The sequence below is a fragment of the Eschrichtius robustus genome, chromosome 1 (assembly GCF_028021215.1).
Source record: "Eschrichtius robustus isolate mEscRob2 chromosome 1, mEscRob2.pri, whole genome shotgun sequence".
NCBI classification, from domain to species: domain Eukaryota; kingdom Metazoa; phylum Chordata; class Mammalia; order Artiodactyla; family Eschrichtiidae; genus Eschrichtius; species Eschrichtius robustus.
In genome coordinates, this window is record NC_090824.1 from 65,390,518 (window position 1) to 65,408,669 (window position 18,152).

At 37.0% G+C, this 18,152-nt stretch overlaps 1 protein-coding gene across 2 annotated transcripts in view; it reads right to left on the reverse strand.

Moving 5' to 3' along the window:
* Positions 1–18,152, reverse strand: part of NPAS3 (neuronal PAS domain protein 3) — an 855,298-nt gene that overhangs the window by 586,685 nt on the left and 250,461 nt on the right. For both annotated transcript variants that reach the window (XM_068534504.1, XM_068534494.1), the window contains one exon: positions 1,606–1,850. In XM_068534504.1, coding sequence (XP_068390605.1) covers positions 1,606–1,850 — 245 coding nt within the window. The remainder of the gene's footprint in view (positions 1–1,605; positions 1,851–18,152) is intronic.

Genomic DNA, 18,152 nt, shown 5'->3' on the forward strand with positions numbered 1-18,152 from the left:
CTAGGATTATATTCACATCTTTAGCTTGGGAAAATTCACCACTACTTTAGCATCTGCAACATGGACTGGTGTATTACCAAGTTGACATCAACATTCTTAAGGGCAGAAGGGCTGTAGAAGAACAGCATGAATGTGCCTTGTTTTATTTGTACTCTGCTACCTTATACTTACACCCTGCCCTTGAGAGCTATCTCTGTTGTATGTTCTTCTCAACCTTCAAATGTCATTCTTATACTTAGAGCAGGAGTCTGTGAACTCTGGCTTGTGGGCCAAATTTGGTGGCAGCTGCCTGCTTTGTAAGTACAGTTTTGTTAGAACACAGCCATACCCTGTTGTTTACATGCTGTCTATGGTTGATTTCATGCTACAATGGCAGAGTTGAGTACTCCGCCAAAACTAAAATATTTACTATATGGCCTTTACATAAAATGTTTGCTAACCCCTGCTCTCGAGAAAAATAACTTGTTACAATTTGAATTCTAATTTTCCTTCTCTAATAAGCCTAAGAAACACAATCTCTAAGTAACAATAGCAAAGATATAAACAGATTCACACAGGTACATACCTACATATGATTATACCTCTTAGCACAGAATTGTCAATAGTCACTGCTTTTGACCCTTCGTTTTAATTTGAATCCTATAAGAGGTTATAGCTCTCCCCTAGTACCCTTCCCTACAACAGCCAAGAGTACAGGGACTTCATAAGTCATTGTCAAGGTGTAATCACATAACTAAAGAATCTAATTCCTCCCCCAGAGGAGGCTGCCTACAATTCCACCAAATGTCCAGTTTTATTCCACGCTCATCAAGGGCCTAGATACAAGGTTAAAGCACAAAACCCAGCAGATCCCGTCCCATGCCTTGAATGATACATTTTCAAGACAGAAAATCAATGACCAACACCACATGTACATCAATAAACATATGCATGCATATTCATATGTTTAAAATCTCATCAATTATTAGGCGTTTCAAGAACACACAAGAAAATAACCCTCTTAAGTATCAGAGTGAAGAAGGCCTAAAATTTCTAAATAATAAGTTTTAAGGGAAACTGCACCAATGATTGGGAGCACAAATACATGTTTATATTTATAAATTTTATGCAATATGCATAAAGAGTTGAAACACTAATGCATACATTAATCATTTTGTTAGTCAATGAAATCATTACTCAAAATGCCTGCTATAGTTGTACTTTGCTCCCATCCTCTTTTGTAACTAAAACCAGAAAATATTAGCCCTACCCTTTAACAAATACTCTCATACTCCACCCCTTAATAATAATTTGCATGTATTAGCATAACATAAATTAAACCCAAGAAGCATATAAATGTTGTCATTTCATTCTCATTTCCCTGAAACCTTATCTATAGTGATAGAATATTTAGGCTGACAGACTTTTTGAAAATAAAATAGAAATAGAAGAGGTTTATTTCACCTTCACATGGTGTCTTTCTCATGCAGAGTTCAGATTTCCACATTTGTATCCCTTTAAAGGATTTGATATGCAGGAAAAGAAGAAAGGATGATGGTAAACATTTCATCTTAGAGACACCTACAGACCACCATATTCCAGGATGAACAGTGGCTGAAACCTTACCTTTTACTGACGTGTTAGGTGGAGGGCCTTCCATTCGCAAGTTCCATGGAGGGTCCCCCTGGTTAGCAAAGTCTCTCATTTTCAGATAGCTAATTGTAAGTCGAATGATGGAGGCCTTGTCAAGCTGGCTAGTGATGGCTGCAGGAAGAGGCAACAGCTTGGCCAGTTCATAGAACTCAAAGTTTTCTTTTCCCCGGCGGGAGCGAGCAGCATCCCGGGACTTCTCCTTTCTCAATGCTTGTAAACTGGAATCAAAGGAGTGAAAAAGTGTTGTTTAGAACATGGGATTCTGTCATCAGGCATAAACTGCTTTTCCTTTTACTTCTTTTTTCCCCGAGCAAAAATCTACCAAAATCATCTTCAAAATTCCAGGGACATAGTAAAAGGAGTTCCAGACAATGACCTCTAAAACCATAAATTCTACCTCTGGGCTTATATGCCATAAACTCAAGTGCAATGAGTAAAAATAGTTTGCTTGTCAAGTTTTTTCCTCCAATCACCTATGTACTGAGATATAGTCATTGTTTCTAAGACATAAGATTTCCAGGTGATGCTGGATGTTATCAGCTATGAGCAATTTAAAAGATTGGGATTGTATTTATATATCTATTCTTAAGCTAATGGTTTTGTTCATTTAACCGTTATCACTATGGAATTGTAAAGCATCAGAAGGACACATTTGAAAAAATTTATTTCAATTACCATCTTGTGAAACAAAGGGTAAACCAACACACAGTTCACAGAATTAACAAATAAAATGTTGATGTGCTTCCAGCCCTCAATAAGAACCATGACCTTCAGTCACATAAAGAAAACATCTTATTGGAAATGAAGATTTCAATGTAACTATATAAATGCACTGGTAACTGATTGATAAGAGAATACTTTAATTCTTTATTAATGAACATACATTCATAGATGGATAGGCTCTCTAAGATACTAGAGAATAAAATATATCACCCAGAAAAGTCAAACTTTAAGATAACATAAATTTAATGTTGAAAGATAAAGCCCTGTATGGGTTATTAAAATTTATAAACATTATAGACATATTACTTCACGTAAGAGGCAACAGGTGGGATCCAGCATTTTCCTTTAACTATTCATGTACATTTCTGTTTGAAGTTTGCTCACATTGCTGAGGGCAGAATCTAGCACAACTGAAGTTGTATGTGAGCATCTGACAGGAGAAGTGCACCTACTCTGAATTGCTCTGTTTTGTGTCTGATGAAAAATAAATCCAAAATCAGACTGTGATGATAAATAATTGGACAATATTTATAGTATCAAGGTATTATTAACATCATTTGTAAGTATCCATTTTATTGGACTTTGAAGGCATTTTAAATCTTTGAATCTAGCATTCTGGTTTCCCATTACAAAATATCAAGAAAGATAAATAAGAAGGAAGCAAGACCAGAGGAATAGATTAAAAGGAGTCCAGCAGTGTGGCTCCAATCTCTTAATATGAGCAATAACATTCCCTATTACCTTAGACCACATCTGATATTGTTCATAGTGGAAACACTGTTTTCACTGCAGACATTTCAGGTACCTTATTGAATATCTATGTGATTTAAGTAATGCCATAATGCTATGGTCAAATACTTGCTAGGCTAATACCCCTACCGGTTTCATGTTCACTCTATTAATAAAATATTCTACATTAGCTAACTAATGAATTTCTCAGAACTAGACAAATTAATGCTATCATTTTCAGAGTCAAAGCAGTCACAGGTGACAAACTTTTGTCTTAATGTTGGTGATAAGCAGAAACATCACTAACTTATAAGGAAAAGACATGTTATGCCATTTATTTCCCAAAATTTTAGCTGGCCTCCATTCACTTCTTTAAATGCTCAGTGTGGCTTGTTGAAAATTATGTAAATAAAAGTAAGAGATGCCTTACAATCTGACAAAGTGTAAGTATAACCAGGATCCAGGTCAACATCGTAGGATAAAACAATGATTCATAGCCCTCCCTCTATATAATAAAAGTAATCTAACACCATTTAAGTTAGCTGTGCCAAAAGAACTATGTCATTTGACATGTTTTCTCTACCACTTGTAGAGTGCAGTGGTTCAAGTTCAATGCTTTGCTCTTTTTGTGTTCTTGTAATCGAATACTACTCCAGAAGGTGGGCTGAACTTACTTTTTTTTTTCTTTTCTTTTTGGTCCAGTAAGTGACTATGATGGAGCTCTAGAGCAGGGGCTGCAAACTCAAGGGCTTGCAGGGTGAAGGCAGGGAATGTCAATGAGTAAAGAGGCCTGATGCCACCTGTGGAGAAGTGGAGGATGAAAGCCCAGGCAAAGGAAAGCGCACATCGTTTCAGCTTTGCGTGTGCTGCTTTGGGGGAAGGCATGCCTAGTGTTGCCAGATTTCTAATGTTGCTATTTCTAGAAAACAAAATCTGAATTTTTACATAGCACTTCCAATTTTATGTTATGTGTTAATTTTATGTTAACTAATTGGAGTTTTTAAAAATCATGCAAGCCAAACAGAACATGCCATTTAGTCAATGATGGAGCAGGGACTCATTTTGCAATTGGGTAATAATTTGGGAGGCCAATTTTGCCAGAAGTTTTACATGGATGTTATACATAATTTTACTTACACATGTCAGTTAGTGATCACAAATGGATTCACTTGTTATCTAATTAATATCACTAATATTCACACTAGGAGTTTCTCTATTCAACTGAAGCAAGTAGAGGATTAGGCAGTTATTCTGAAATTGATATCACTGCATAGGCTTATCAATAATCTAAGGAAAAAAAAACTAATCCTAAGGGTAGGCAAAGCCCAAGATCACAGGGAGCAGCCCAGTGAGCTCCAGGGGTGAGGTAGAGGGGAGATGACTTCTTTTGTCTACTCAAAGAAGGGGAATATGTGGACACTAAGGTTTTGGGGTGCCTTGCCTAAACATTGCCCTCTGACACTTGACTTTTCTAAAATAGCACTTACTTTACGTGTTCCCATACTACCTCCTTATCGTTTTTCTCTTCTCTACCTCTCCCCCTTTTAAAGAAATCTCTAACCCACAACTGTGTTACCCTACTGGAGTAATCGTCCTGGCTATAATCTTAATAACAATGGGTTTCCATTACTCCCACATCACATCATTATGCTGACACCATAGTACAGAAGACTTTCCGAATGATAGCACTGTGTCTGTAATAACTAGTAACTGGTTTTGAGGGCAACAGCAATAAAATACAGTTAAAGGATTATAAAGGTTGTGGAGATGCTGATACAATAGATGAAGCTAAAGTCCTTAAGACAATGACAGATTGTGGATTAATCTTTTGCCTGCTTTTGTGAAGTAGAGCCTAGTTACAAGTAATTCTCAAATTGAATTAAGGACTACATTAAAACCTAAAATAAAATTGCATTTATACATTCTGTTCTAAACCAAAACATTATGGTTGCATTTCTATGTACTAAAGAAAGAATGGATTGACTGTATGTGAGTGAATGTTATGGCCTGATCTCTGCCACCTAAAATACGATTAAACAGTAAATACTCCTTGGGTCCAAACTTCCCACTGCTTTAAAGTTCTTTCACTTGGACTCTGAATAACAGAAAACCCTCCACAAATCAAAATTTCAACTCTCTTTGATGACGACAGTATCATCCTCACTAATAATTACCAGCACCAGCAACAAAATCAACAACTATTTCCAAAGACACACACACACGTATCTGAAAATCATAGGCAAAATTTTGTATATATGTGTATATTTTGGGGGTGATGGTAAATGATTTTCAGATTTTCAAAAGGGGCCCAGCACCCAGCCAAAAAAATAATAATCTAACGTATAGAATTTCCTCATATAAGGATTATAAAGTTGGATTCTGCCCTCTTTTTGCCATTGATGTTGCTAGAATTAACTTATCCTAAAGAAATACCTTGGTTAAAATAATATTATTCTATGTATGTTTCCGTTCAACACTTTGAAACAATTTTTACATTCTATAGTTATATCTTTAAGCATAGCTGACAAGCAATCAAAAAAGAGTTTACTAAGAAGGAAGATTTAGCAGTCAGTGCTTATAAATGTAAAGTGATTTTTAGAATATTTCCATCTATTTTAAGTTCCTTTGGCAAGTTGTATATTTTGCGGAAAGAGTCCCAATGAAGGAGTTATAAGACCCACTTTGGCCACTGTAGGCATTATAATTCTAAGTCTCTAAGTTGAGCCTCAATTTTATCATCTTAGATCATGAGAATGACAAACAAGGAATATTTGGCAAATCTCCTGGGACCACTGCAATGACTCATATGATAATTTCATGGTAGTATATTGTAGACCACAAAGAGGTAAACCCCTTGGACAATTCTAAATTTTAACTTATCATTAACCGGCGGATTTTTGTGGAAACTAATGCCTGTGGCCGGCAATTTGTTATGTAAGTGATATTGATACATCTCTGGTCAATAATGTTTGGGTAACAAAAGATGTATTAATACATCTCTGGTCAATAATGTGATAACAGTTAAGGTAGTTTGTAAGCTCTAAATGTGGTAGAGTCTACTTCAGAGTTTTACGACTAAGAATTTTACTAAGTTGGAAAGACTTAAGAATGCTTAAAATATAGTCAACCCTTCCTTAAACTTTCTTGGAAGCACAGGGGTTAGGAGTAGGGGCTCTGTAGTCAGACTGTAAGTATTCACATCATCACACAGTTACTAGCTGGGCTACCTTGGATAGGTGTCTCAACTTCTTTAGGCCTCAATTTCCTCATCTGGGAAATAGACATTATATTAGTACATACGTCACAATATTGCTCAGAGGAGTAATTGAGCTAATATATGTAAAGTGCTAAATGCCTGCCATGTTGTAAACGTTATATAAGCATTAACTATTATTACAGTAATTGTAAAACTTACCTGGGGACAAAAGCCCAACTGTTTTGATCCTAAGTACCACATCTGATTATAACCTTATTCCTCCACAATTCTTTGTAATTTTCTTTAACCAGTAGCCTCTTTCCTACCACCTTTTTTTTTTTTTTTTTACTCTGGCTACAGTTTTATAATTCTGAATACTTATTTGTTTTCCTCACTGTCCTCTCAAACTGCCACTTGTGACCTTCATTTTATAGTAAATTTTATTTCCCAAACAGTGACAGTAGAAATTAAATCAAAGGCCTGACTTCTGCTTGGTGACAACCCTAAACTGCTGATTTCTGAAACTCCTTCCATGTTCTCTCAGCTCACGATTCTCACTCTCTTTAAGTTCTGTCTGCTGCCTCTCTCAGCATGTCCTCCACACTAGTGGAAGGCAGAGGGTAAGTGTGTGGATTGCAGAGCCAGACTGCCTGTATTTAAATCCTGGCTCTATAACTTACGAATTATGTAAACTTGAGCGATTTACTTAACTTCTTTTGCCTCAGTTTTTCTCACCTGTGAGATGGGATGATAATACTATCTGCTTCATAAGGTTCTTGTTGAAATTAAGTGAGGTAATTTTTGTAAAATATTTACAGTGGTGCCTGGCACACAGCAATACTCTGTAAGATGTGTTAAGTGAAAACCTAAGTTTAGGTCACACTGACTGTTCTATGCTTTAAGGTCCATTTATAATTTACACTCTGTTCTCACCAATATGATTTCTATCCACTGGTTCTGATATACCACATTGTGTACTTCAGTTAAATAAAACTACTTGATTGCAGAGATATTGATTTTTCATTATGGTCCTCCTTATGCCTATGGTCTATCTGTTTTATACCACAGGTCTACTCAATAACTTGTTCAAATAAAAAATAAAACATATGTCTCATTAATGGAAGGTTAAATGTTTATAAATAAGTGATTGCCTGTACTAAGAATAATAAGGGGTCATTTTTTTGTTCCCTAAAGTAGAAAAAAGTGGCATTCAATGGTAAGACACTCAATTTTGTTTACATAGAAAAATGAACATCCACACAGTAGTTAAGGGAAAGGGTTACTCGGGAAGATGGCAAAAGCTTCTATGGAAGACTTGAAAATTGCAATGATAATTATGAGTCAGAAAGAGTATATGTGCACTCCTAGCAGGAAGAAGATCTTTCAAAGTATCTCCCAAAACATCACAAATCTGAAAGTTCTCTTTAATGTCAGGCAAAGCCCCAAATCCAGGACCATGGAGAGCTCAGCCAGAACATCTGGAACAGGGAAGAAACTTGGAAGGGCAGCAGCATTTTCTGCTCTGGCCTCCGCATCAGGGGCAAGGCTGAATCATGAAACTTTACTTGAGCCAGCAATGAGACAGGAAAAAAAGGTAAAAACTTAAAAAAAAAAAAATAGGTACTGCCACTATCACAAAGCCAATATTATGAAATATACTCAGGACTTGTAATCTCTCTGAACTGCCACAGAGCTGGATAAGGGTGTCAATTTTTCACTGGGCCACTTGTCCATGGCGGAAAAAACAGATAATTTTGGATGTGATGACTCATTAAATTAAAAGAGGTAAGTTATCTTTTGTGGCTGGTCTTTTGTAAAATTTAGTTTTGCAAAATTGATTATTTGGTTTCCTACTTCACAGAAATGGCGATAATGATTACGGAAACAATATAGCTGGAGATTTACAGAATATAACAGAGCAAAAATAATAATTGTCACAGAGGAACAACAGAAGTAAGTCAACTTAATCAAATGTTTCTTCTCCGATGACTTCTTCATAGCATAGATTTCTATCAGTTATTTTTTCACGATTTATAATTATATTTGTGGAATGGCTTCTTATATGGACATGACTGACAGATCCACACTCTCTTACACAAAAATCCTCTCTCTAAGCCTCAGCTTTAACATCTTCATGTAAACTTTTAGAATACAATAACTAGTTTATAAAAGAACACGGAGAGCTTCCCTGGTGGCACAGTGGTTAAGAATCCACCTGCCAATGCAGAGGACACGAGTTCGAGCCCTGGTCTGGTAAGATCCCACATGCCGCGGAGCAACTAAGCCCTTGCGCCACAACTACTGGGCCTGTGCTCTAGAGCCCGCACACACCTAAGAGTAGTCCCCATTCGCCACAACTAGAGAAAAAGCCCAGGCGTAGCAACAAAGACCCAATGCAGACTAAATAAATAAATAAATAAATAAATTTATTTAAAAAAAAAAAAAAAAAAGGAACACGGCAGGTTTTGTTCGTCTAACTGTAGGGGAAAGGAAAGGTAGGGTCAAAACTACTTTAAATTTTACCTTTTTAAAGTACTTCTAAGGAGCCAGACAGGCAGTTTTTTATGGATTTTCCTACTTGTTTTGCTTAGGAGAGCCCAGCACTACAGACTTCTACTATTTATCAATTAATCTGGCATGCAGCCTCAAAGGAAGAAGGTCGACCTGTATTTAAAATGCAGCCATCAAAAATTCATCAAAGGCTGCAGCATTTTAACTCATGAAGCTTTGAACACCTGCATACTTGTCAGATCTCTGGTCATAGTTAATGGTGAGACCTAGAGTTACTCCGGTACCTACACCTGCCCTGACATGAGCTGAATGAGGAGACTTCCCAGGGAAAAACTACAGTGAAGATTCTATAAGCACTGCTTGCCCTTCCTTCGTTACTTTCAGTAAAACAGCCCACCACACACTGACATCACATAGAGTTCAAAGTCAATCAAATCAGCCAACTGCAAAGAATAAAAGTCTTTCAGAAGTATTTTTTTCCCCATGATTGTAAATATCAGCATTCTTACAAGGTAATATAATGGAGAAACGCATAAACAACTATTATCTGGTAGGATTATGTACAGCATAATTCACAAATTGAAGTCTTTTAATGCTCTCCAAGAAAAGGTAATAATTTCAGAAACCTTCCTTTAATGTGTGAAGAAAGCAGTATAGTATATGCTGGAAGTAAAAACTGGAACCTTCAAGTTCAAGGTAAGAACTCTGCTGCTTATCTAATGCACTGCTCATAGCTGTCATCATTAATTTATGTTAGCCTCTGTAAACATCAAGAGTATAATAGGCCAATTTCACAACTAAATATAGATGCACATTTTGCCCTTATATAAATGGCAGATTGCTGCTGTAGATCATCGCTGCAGCAACATGTCAGTAAAGATGCACTGTTTGATGGTCTGATGCTCACACAATATATAAAACCAGTTGTAATGGTTGTTTGGAAGCAAAGTGTAACATAGCAGCAAAATTTCATTTGTTCCACAAACTCAGGATATATTAAGCTTGGCTGACAAAGACTGCTTGATGTGCTAAATCAGTTTGACCTTCATTCTTGCCTTATTTTTCTCATTTAACATGTGAAATGACCATTATTTTTCCCCCCATGTAAGAAAAAATCATGAAATTGATTGCTTAAAACCAGTGTCAAAAACATCTGCAACTGCTAACATTCGATGAAGTATCAAAATCAAGATGCATCCTTAAAATGTTTAAACTGAGATATATTCTGATTGAATAATCATGACCCATTTCTGACTTGTGGTAAAATAGATCAAAAGAGTAATTAAAGCCATTCAATTGAATGCCTTCCCTCATCTTCAGAAAATGCCTTGTGTATGTTTGAACTTAATAATTAAATTAATTGGTTTTAGCCAATGAGCATTTTTATTCTTAACACTTTAAATAAGAGGATTTAATTCCAGAATGAGTCATTAGAATAGTAATAAAGAAAGCTGAGAGGTCCGCACAATCCTTTTCAACCAATGTTCACCTTGATTCAAATAACCCTTGAATGAACCACAGCAAGACCAAACTATTCATTGTATGCTTTGGTGTCTGCCAAAAACCTCCTGAATCAATGTGTTTTGTTCTTCATTTTCCCCCAGAACTTTAAGCTATCCAACTGGCAATTCCATAACAATGAAAAAAAATCTTGCAGCTTTATCAAGTAATTTCTCTCCACCCAATAAATAGCACTTTACCTTGAAGCAACTTGTATATTTCACACCTTAAATTTCTATTTACCAAATCAGCTAATCACTTCACAACTGAACTCAGAACAAAAAAAAATTATCAATTAAAGTGGTTGAAACTGCTGCAAATTATCATTTAGGAATGAAGTAATTGCTTTCATCAGGGCAGAAAAGCCCGCCAGAACAGAAATGTCACTTTAGATTAGTGTTCTCTCTCCTGAAGCTATGGATGACACAGCTGATATAAGACTAAATGCCAAGACCAATCAATTGCTTTTGTGGCTCTGCTCTGAGCTGCTGTAAAAGGGGCCATTTTCTAGGATCTACTCTTCATTATAGTAAATGCTATCTCCTTGGTAACATAATTCCATTTCTCATAAATTCTGTCTGAGCGCATTGTCCTAACAATGGATATTTGTGGAAAAGAATGCTGTTGGTTTAATGCACAGAATTAAGTGTGAATGGCTGTCAAACTGCTATAGTTTACTAGTTCTTAAACATAAATTTAAGTCTTATACATTAAAAAGAATTCTTGGGGAGAAATGAATGTCCTGAACAAGGGTAAGATATTTGTATTTGAAGGTTCTGTGCTACTGGTTTAGAATTTTGACTATTCTAGTACTTATCTGTTGTGTACATTAAATCAGTCAGCTCACACCAGAGGTGGGTGAACACATCACTTACTTTCTCAGCAGTGTAGTTTGCAAATGTGAAACCTCAGAAGCAAATATGGACTCGTTAGGGCAACTGCATGTGATTTGTGAATAGGCACAACTGTATTGAAAGAAAAAAAATTTTTTCTTTCAGCTGAGCCATTCCTGGAAAGCACCCAGATCTTAATTTGTATTGTTCATCCCCCTGAAGTTACAAGAATCTGGGTTGCAGGCTCCAATTAAAAAGAAATTGAAGAAGCTAATACAGTGAGAAAGCAGCAATTCCCTGCACTGCTCTCTTCAGGTCTGAAGTTTAGAAAGAGATTCAGGATCACGGGTCTTTGCCCGACGTGGGATAAAGGCTTTCTCATCCCGGTGAGCACACATGTGTAACTTCCATTAGCAGTAACAGAAGTCGTGAGCACACATTGAGAGGAAAGTCTACTGCTAAATATTTGAAAGGGTCAGAGCATCTCTGCTGAAAGGCAAAATGAGAAGGAATGGTGGGCACCCTGTGACCGCAGGACATTTTACTAACCATCTAAAGGGCCATTGCTGGATTTCTATCACTCCAAGGAACTATAGTACTAATTTTCATAATATCAATGACAGGAAAGTACATGTTGTTTCTATATTTTAAGATTATTCAGTACCGTCAAAGAAAAGCATTGACCTTAGTTAGCACCATAATCATAAAAGCAAACATCTTTGAATGTCTACTAAGTTTCAGGGTTTAAGTGTTTTAAGCATTATCCCATTTAATTCATGGTTGCCAATATCAGAAGGGGGGGTGGGGGCGTAACAGCATCTATGAAAAGCAGATCATCTCCGCTGATCATATTTGACCCTAAAACAGTGTTCCTTTCAGCCCCTATTTTGGGGGGCAACTAAATGGGTTTTATATCTTCCCTCTAACTTTCTGCCCTCATCCCCCAAAACTAGGAGTTTTCTTGTCTCAGGGAGGGCTTTCCCTGGATCCTAGACTTTCAGGGCTAAAAGCAGGACGGTCCTGGGCAAACCAGAACAGTTGGTCACCCTGGAAATGTTATTGCTTCCCATCTCACAAATAATAAGATCAAAGCACAGAGAGGGAAAGTAACTTGCCCAAGGCCAATGACAGCTGAAGCTAGAATCTGAACCTTGGCAAGATGAACCCAACACGTCCTTCTCACCACCGCACCACACTGCCTCTAGAGCAATGACGTCCTCGTGATTCCCCTTCTCCCAATTATATTTACACAACCATTAAGTTACCGATAAAGTTTTATATAATTTATCATCACCCATATAAATTCCATCATAATTGTTATGAAAACATTAATTCGTTACTAAAATGTCCGATAAACCCCCTATTTTTTTCAGGCTTATAAACACATTCCAATTTGGAGTAGGTAAATTTGCTGTTAATTGCTCTAAGTCCCAAACTAAGTCGCTTTGGAATTCAAATTCAAATGACCTTTCTAGAGGGAAAATTCATTTTTTCCTTTAATTTTCTTTAAGTGTGATTTCAAACACTTTTGAAAGCACAACCAAGTGGAAGAAAGCTTTTGAAAACTTTCAAGCTTGACAGGAGAAAGTTGGAAAGGAGAAAGCATGCTTTGATAAGTTTGAAGATCTTTAAGTATGAAAAATGAAAGTTATGGTCATGGGAACACTGCAAACAGCACACACTTTTACTTAACATTAATGAACACACCACTAAACTACAACTGCCTGCATTTTTAACTGAAATAAGTGAAATGGTCATGCTTTCTTTAAACACTACAACTGAGAATACAGGTCCATCAGTCTAAAGAGACAATATACCCTACCCCTACCTAACTGACTTTTTTTTAAAGACATGTATTTTTATTTAACCTGTCATCAAGGTTCCAAAAGCATGGTATATAGTTACCAGGGGTGTACACTGTTACAATTTCTAGAGAACACTTAGGGAAATACATATCCCAAGCTGACTAAGGAGGCAAATAAATATATTCTGAAAGACTATTCACTGTCTCTTTGATAGACTTTAGAAACAAATTATGGAATATTCTCAAGATAGTGAACAAAGATGTTGAAACAAATCTTCAATGACTGGGGAAGTTTTTTTAACAATATGCTAAGTGATAAAAGGCAATTCATAAAGCAGCATGTACAGTGGGTCAGACAACTATAGCGATATATCCATACTTATATATACAGAGAAAATATATCCAAACCAGGATTAATTCCCACAAGGCAAAATATTAAGATTGGTTATTTCTACGTGGTAGAAATTCCTTGTAGGGGGGTCAGAAGATGGGAGGTGATGGGGGGGCAGGAGATAACTAATTTCTGAAGTTTCTTCAATAAACATGTATTTTTAATATAAAAATTACTTCTTGAAAAAAACAACAGAAATGTGATTTTATGGACTCTAAGTTGAGCCTGAGAAGCGCTATGATGACCAAAGGTATTTTTCATTTAATAAATGGTTTATCTGACAGTGCTATCAAATGCCATCCCGTCACCACTTCTTGCAATAGTAGGGCCTGAAAGATATTTCGAGAAAATGCTTGGCTTGGTCATTCCTCTAAAAGAGAACTGGAATTGAAAAAGCTGGGAGAGGCCTTCATCCCTCCTCAAGTTATCCCACATGAGTCTCCAACCAAATGACTGAGTCCTTCAGTCAGACAGCCTGGGCTCCTGGGTCCTTTGTGGCCCCCCTAAACCCCAAAGCAGTGTGTTGCCCAGTGTACAATATGCCAGCTGTCTGGTTGGGGATGGAGTGTGCTAGCGTTTAATGACTGACTTTTTCCGTGTGTCACTAACTCCTTGACAACCCGACGGCAGATGCAGATTCTTACCTGGGAGAAAAAACACAGACAAACAAACACACAAAATATTGCACAGAATGGGCTTCCTGAAGCAAAATCTCAGACCCTGACTCAAGTCTTGGTTAAGAAGCTGCCTCAATTAACGGTATCTTGAGATCTCTACTAAGTTCTATAACACTGACCAAATTATCATAGTCAGGATCATTGTTTTTTCATTGACTGCTGCACCTCCCACTTCTAACAGGTGTTGGCCCTCGGTGGTACAGTGGGTCCACGGCATTAGAGTACATATATGCAGCAGACAAGACTTTTATGTGCCAGGGATCATCATATGAGGTTTAATCTGAGAAGTCATAATACCTCACTGAGGTACTTTATAAAGCAGGACAACATAGGAAATGCCTGTTTATTTGTAGGCTTCCATTAATTAGTCAGGAACAAAGTCCTTCCAAAACTCTACATTCTTTTGAAAAACCTTGATAGATGCTTAGTCCTCTCATTAAAATCTGACTAGGAGGAACTACAAGTAAGTTATTCTGAGCCACATGTAACTATGTAACAGGATGATAAAGGTAGGTAATATTTCAATGTATAAAATACATGTTTAAAACATGAAATTAAATAAGGGTAAAATAAATAGGCATTTTTTTTTTATTTCATGAGTTTGCAAGCTGCTCATGGAAAAACAAAAGGTTGTACCATGATACAAGTATACATGAAACTAAAAAGACCCAGTTACCTTATTAGTTGCAAGTCAGCACTGAGTTTACTGATATTGAATAATTACAACTTTAATAGTAACATGAATCCAAACTGTTGGTAGAAAGTTCTCAGATGTAGGAAAGCACATGATGATTGATTTGTAAGCTGAGTAAAAAGGACTGTTTAATTGAAACAGGGCAAGGGAAGCCAGCGATTTGCTCAACTGGCCCTTACCACAAAGCCTCCACAGACAACCTTAGTATCTGAATCCATAAGGCACCAAATAGTTAAAAAAAAAACACAAAATGTATACCTATGGTTGAATACTTCCTCCCTGACCTGTCATCCCAATACAGTCCTTGACCAAAATTGATATCCTGCAACCTTCTATTCACCCACAGGTACTTTACAGGAGCCCTTTCTTAAATTCACCTTCTGTCCTCTCTGCATTTCATTTTGTTTTGTTTGGGCTGAGATATTCATCTTAAAAGATTTTCCCTCAAGGTCTCCTTTTGAGTTATCAGCCAACAAAAGATCACTTAAGTCTTTAGTGTCACTTCTGAAAACAGTAGCCTTTCCCAACAGCGCACTTACAAAGATAGCATGGAGGTCAGTGAGTTACCAAGAGCCATTCAGCAACTTTGTCTTGTTCCCATGGCTGTGAACCTGGGAGCTCGGAGCCGGAGCCCTAACCACTGGACCACCAGGGAATTCCCAGAGTCACTTTTCAAATACATACAAGTACATGTGCACTTGCATGTGTGCGCGTGCGCACACACACACACACACACGCTCACATAAACACACCACTGTTTTAAGGGGACTGAATTATATATATTGCCCTTCAAACTCTGTTTTCTTCCCCCTCAGTTTTGCTCCCTCATTTGCTTCTACACAATTTCCCTCTCAGAGAATCACTCATTGGATCTGGTCATATGTCTTCTCATAAAATTCATATATGCAAGAAGAGTGAGTCAGAGTTTTTTGTTGTTGTTGAATTATTATTAGCCTACTGTAAAAGAATTTAAGTTAGAGATCACAAACTCAAATACCTGCAGAATCCAACAAAATTCTACAAGTGAATAAAGAGGACGAGGTGAGAGAAAGCACTGCAAGCGTGACAATAAATGGCAACTGGGCCCTCGGTGTTGAGCAGGTAACAGGGAGTGGTGTGGACTATGGCAAGCGGGAGAGCACTTGCCTAGCCAACAGGGGGCACACGTTATTCAGGAAAAACAGTTGTTACTAGATGGCAATGTGGACCCAAAGTTGCCAAGTCTTCCTTTTTAAGAGAAGCCAGAAATCTAGATTCTTTTTTAATTAAAATCTTCCATTTTTTGAAAATATTGAGCATCTCATTTTAAAAATGCAACTTTTTGCAGGCTCCTATGGGTCTCATTTGGCCTGTGGCAGTTAGCAATCTATGGTTTAACACCATTAATAGCCTTCCTGAGAGTAGGATTTAATTATGGGGTACATAAGGCACAGGATATAAAGAGCTATAGCAGTCAGGTGACAATGAAGAAATGAGGAAGAAGCATAAAATGCAGAGAAATGCAGAAAGTTAGACTGGAAGAAAAGAAACTGTATTAACAGTTATTTTTCTCAGAGTGGTAGAATTTCTCCTTTCACTTTACTCTGTTTTACAAATTTTCTATAAATAATCAGGAAAAAATTAGATCAGTTACTATTCCATAAGATCTAACCTATTATTAAAAGTAGCTCAGAAAATTAAAAATACTCAGATGCATATTTGTGCATAGATCTATTCACCACATTTCAGCTACGCAGTTTCAAACATTTAATCACAACTGAAATTTTAGTCAGTTCACCATGATGGCATCATATATAAAAAAATCTTTCATTAAAAATTAAAATAGCAGAGAGCGATCAAAATGGTAGAGTAGTATGATGTGAAAAATTAAAACAGCTCTTTTCCAAATGAGTCAGAATGCACCCCCCCCCCCAAATTAGTGATTAAGTTCTGTTGACAATTTCTTAAAGTGCATGCTAAACAAGACTCTGTTGTTATCAGTGCAATAATAAAGTTGAGAGACAGTGTCTTGCATGTAGAGTGTGTCCTCAATAAGTATTTGTTGAAAGACAATTGTTGATGATCTGAATGTCCTTAAAAGTCATGATTTAAGACAGTAAACAACACATCCAGTAGTACTGCTCTTGAAATTAAATTTACACAGTAAATCAGTCCTTGGGATGCTCTTATAGTAAAGAAGGGAAGGGAAAGAGAAAGGGAAGAAACACAGATACTCCTCTCTCCCTGCCAAACCTCAATACTCACAAATTCTTCCCTGACAAAAATATTTAAATTCTCAAAACAGTTCTTCCCCTTTCTACGCTCTGAAAGTGGTGCTATAGTGAGTACCAAACTGAGGCAAGGAGAAATAAATGTCAAGAGCCCATGTCATCTCTATTTATTAATCATACACTGTCGTATTCAGAACACCAGATCACCGTAAATCCTTCCCACAAGTCAGATAGAAACATAACAGGTGGAAATTTCTAAGGGGGAAATCCCAGATCTTCACATAATTACTGCATCTCTTTGCTAGATCTGTGTTGTTTATGTGTAATCAGAAACACAAAAAAGTGGAGAGAAGCAGTGCTCCAAAGAGAATGCATAAGAGATCACAGAGAAAAGATTTCAGATGGCAGGGTACCTACAAATTAAGGCGAGCTATTAAATCTCTACAAGTTTCAGAGAATAAGACAGCCATCTAGAAAGACCTCCTGAAATTCAATAAAAGTTTTGGAACTACTGTTTTCCTATAGCTGAATCTCTTCTGCTTCTGAGTATGGGTTTTTTTGTCCTCTTATGTATTTATTTTAAAATAGATGAATATTTTATCATTACAAAAATACATCTATTAAGGGAAGCACATCTGCTTCCCCTACTGGGCCTTCTCACTTCCTTCTGGCCATTTGCTCCTAATCTCAGTCAGTATCTTTCTCCCTCTCGGATGGAGGCTGACAGCTCAGGTGGAAGGGAAAGCCATGATGTCTATGTGCAGAGTCTGCTGATGTATGAAATGGATCAGAACGGCACGATTCTAGTCAACTTCACTCACAGCAGGTGCAAACAAAAGAACATTCCTATATGAGATCAGGCACCACTCCTCATCTGCAGCTTCTAGGACTGACTGTACAGTAGATCCGAAATGAAAAAACAAACACACACACTCACTGCTGGAATGTTTCCAGAGCAGATGCACTCCAATTTGTGCCTCCCTCCGCTGCCTTCTATATATGCAATACTATAAGGAATTGCATATGCCCAACTGTAGGCTATAATTTTATTGATAAACTCTGGTGATGTTATAAAATCCGTAAGGGCAAAGAGCAAGTGATTTGCTCATGTCACTAAAAATTCAATACAAAGTTATAGCTTTCATTTAGAAGCCTTTTTAGAACTTTTTAAAAAAAAATCGGTCATGATGCATAGTTATCAATACCTGTATGGCCATGATGACAAGAGAGGGAAAAAACATCAAGCCAATGC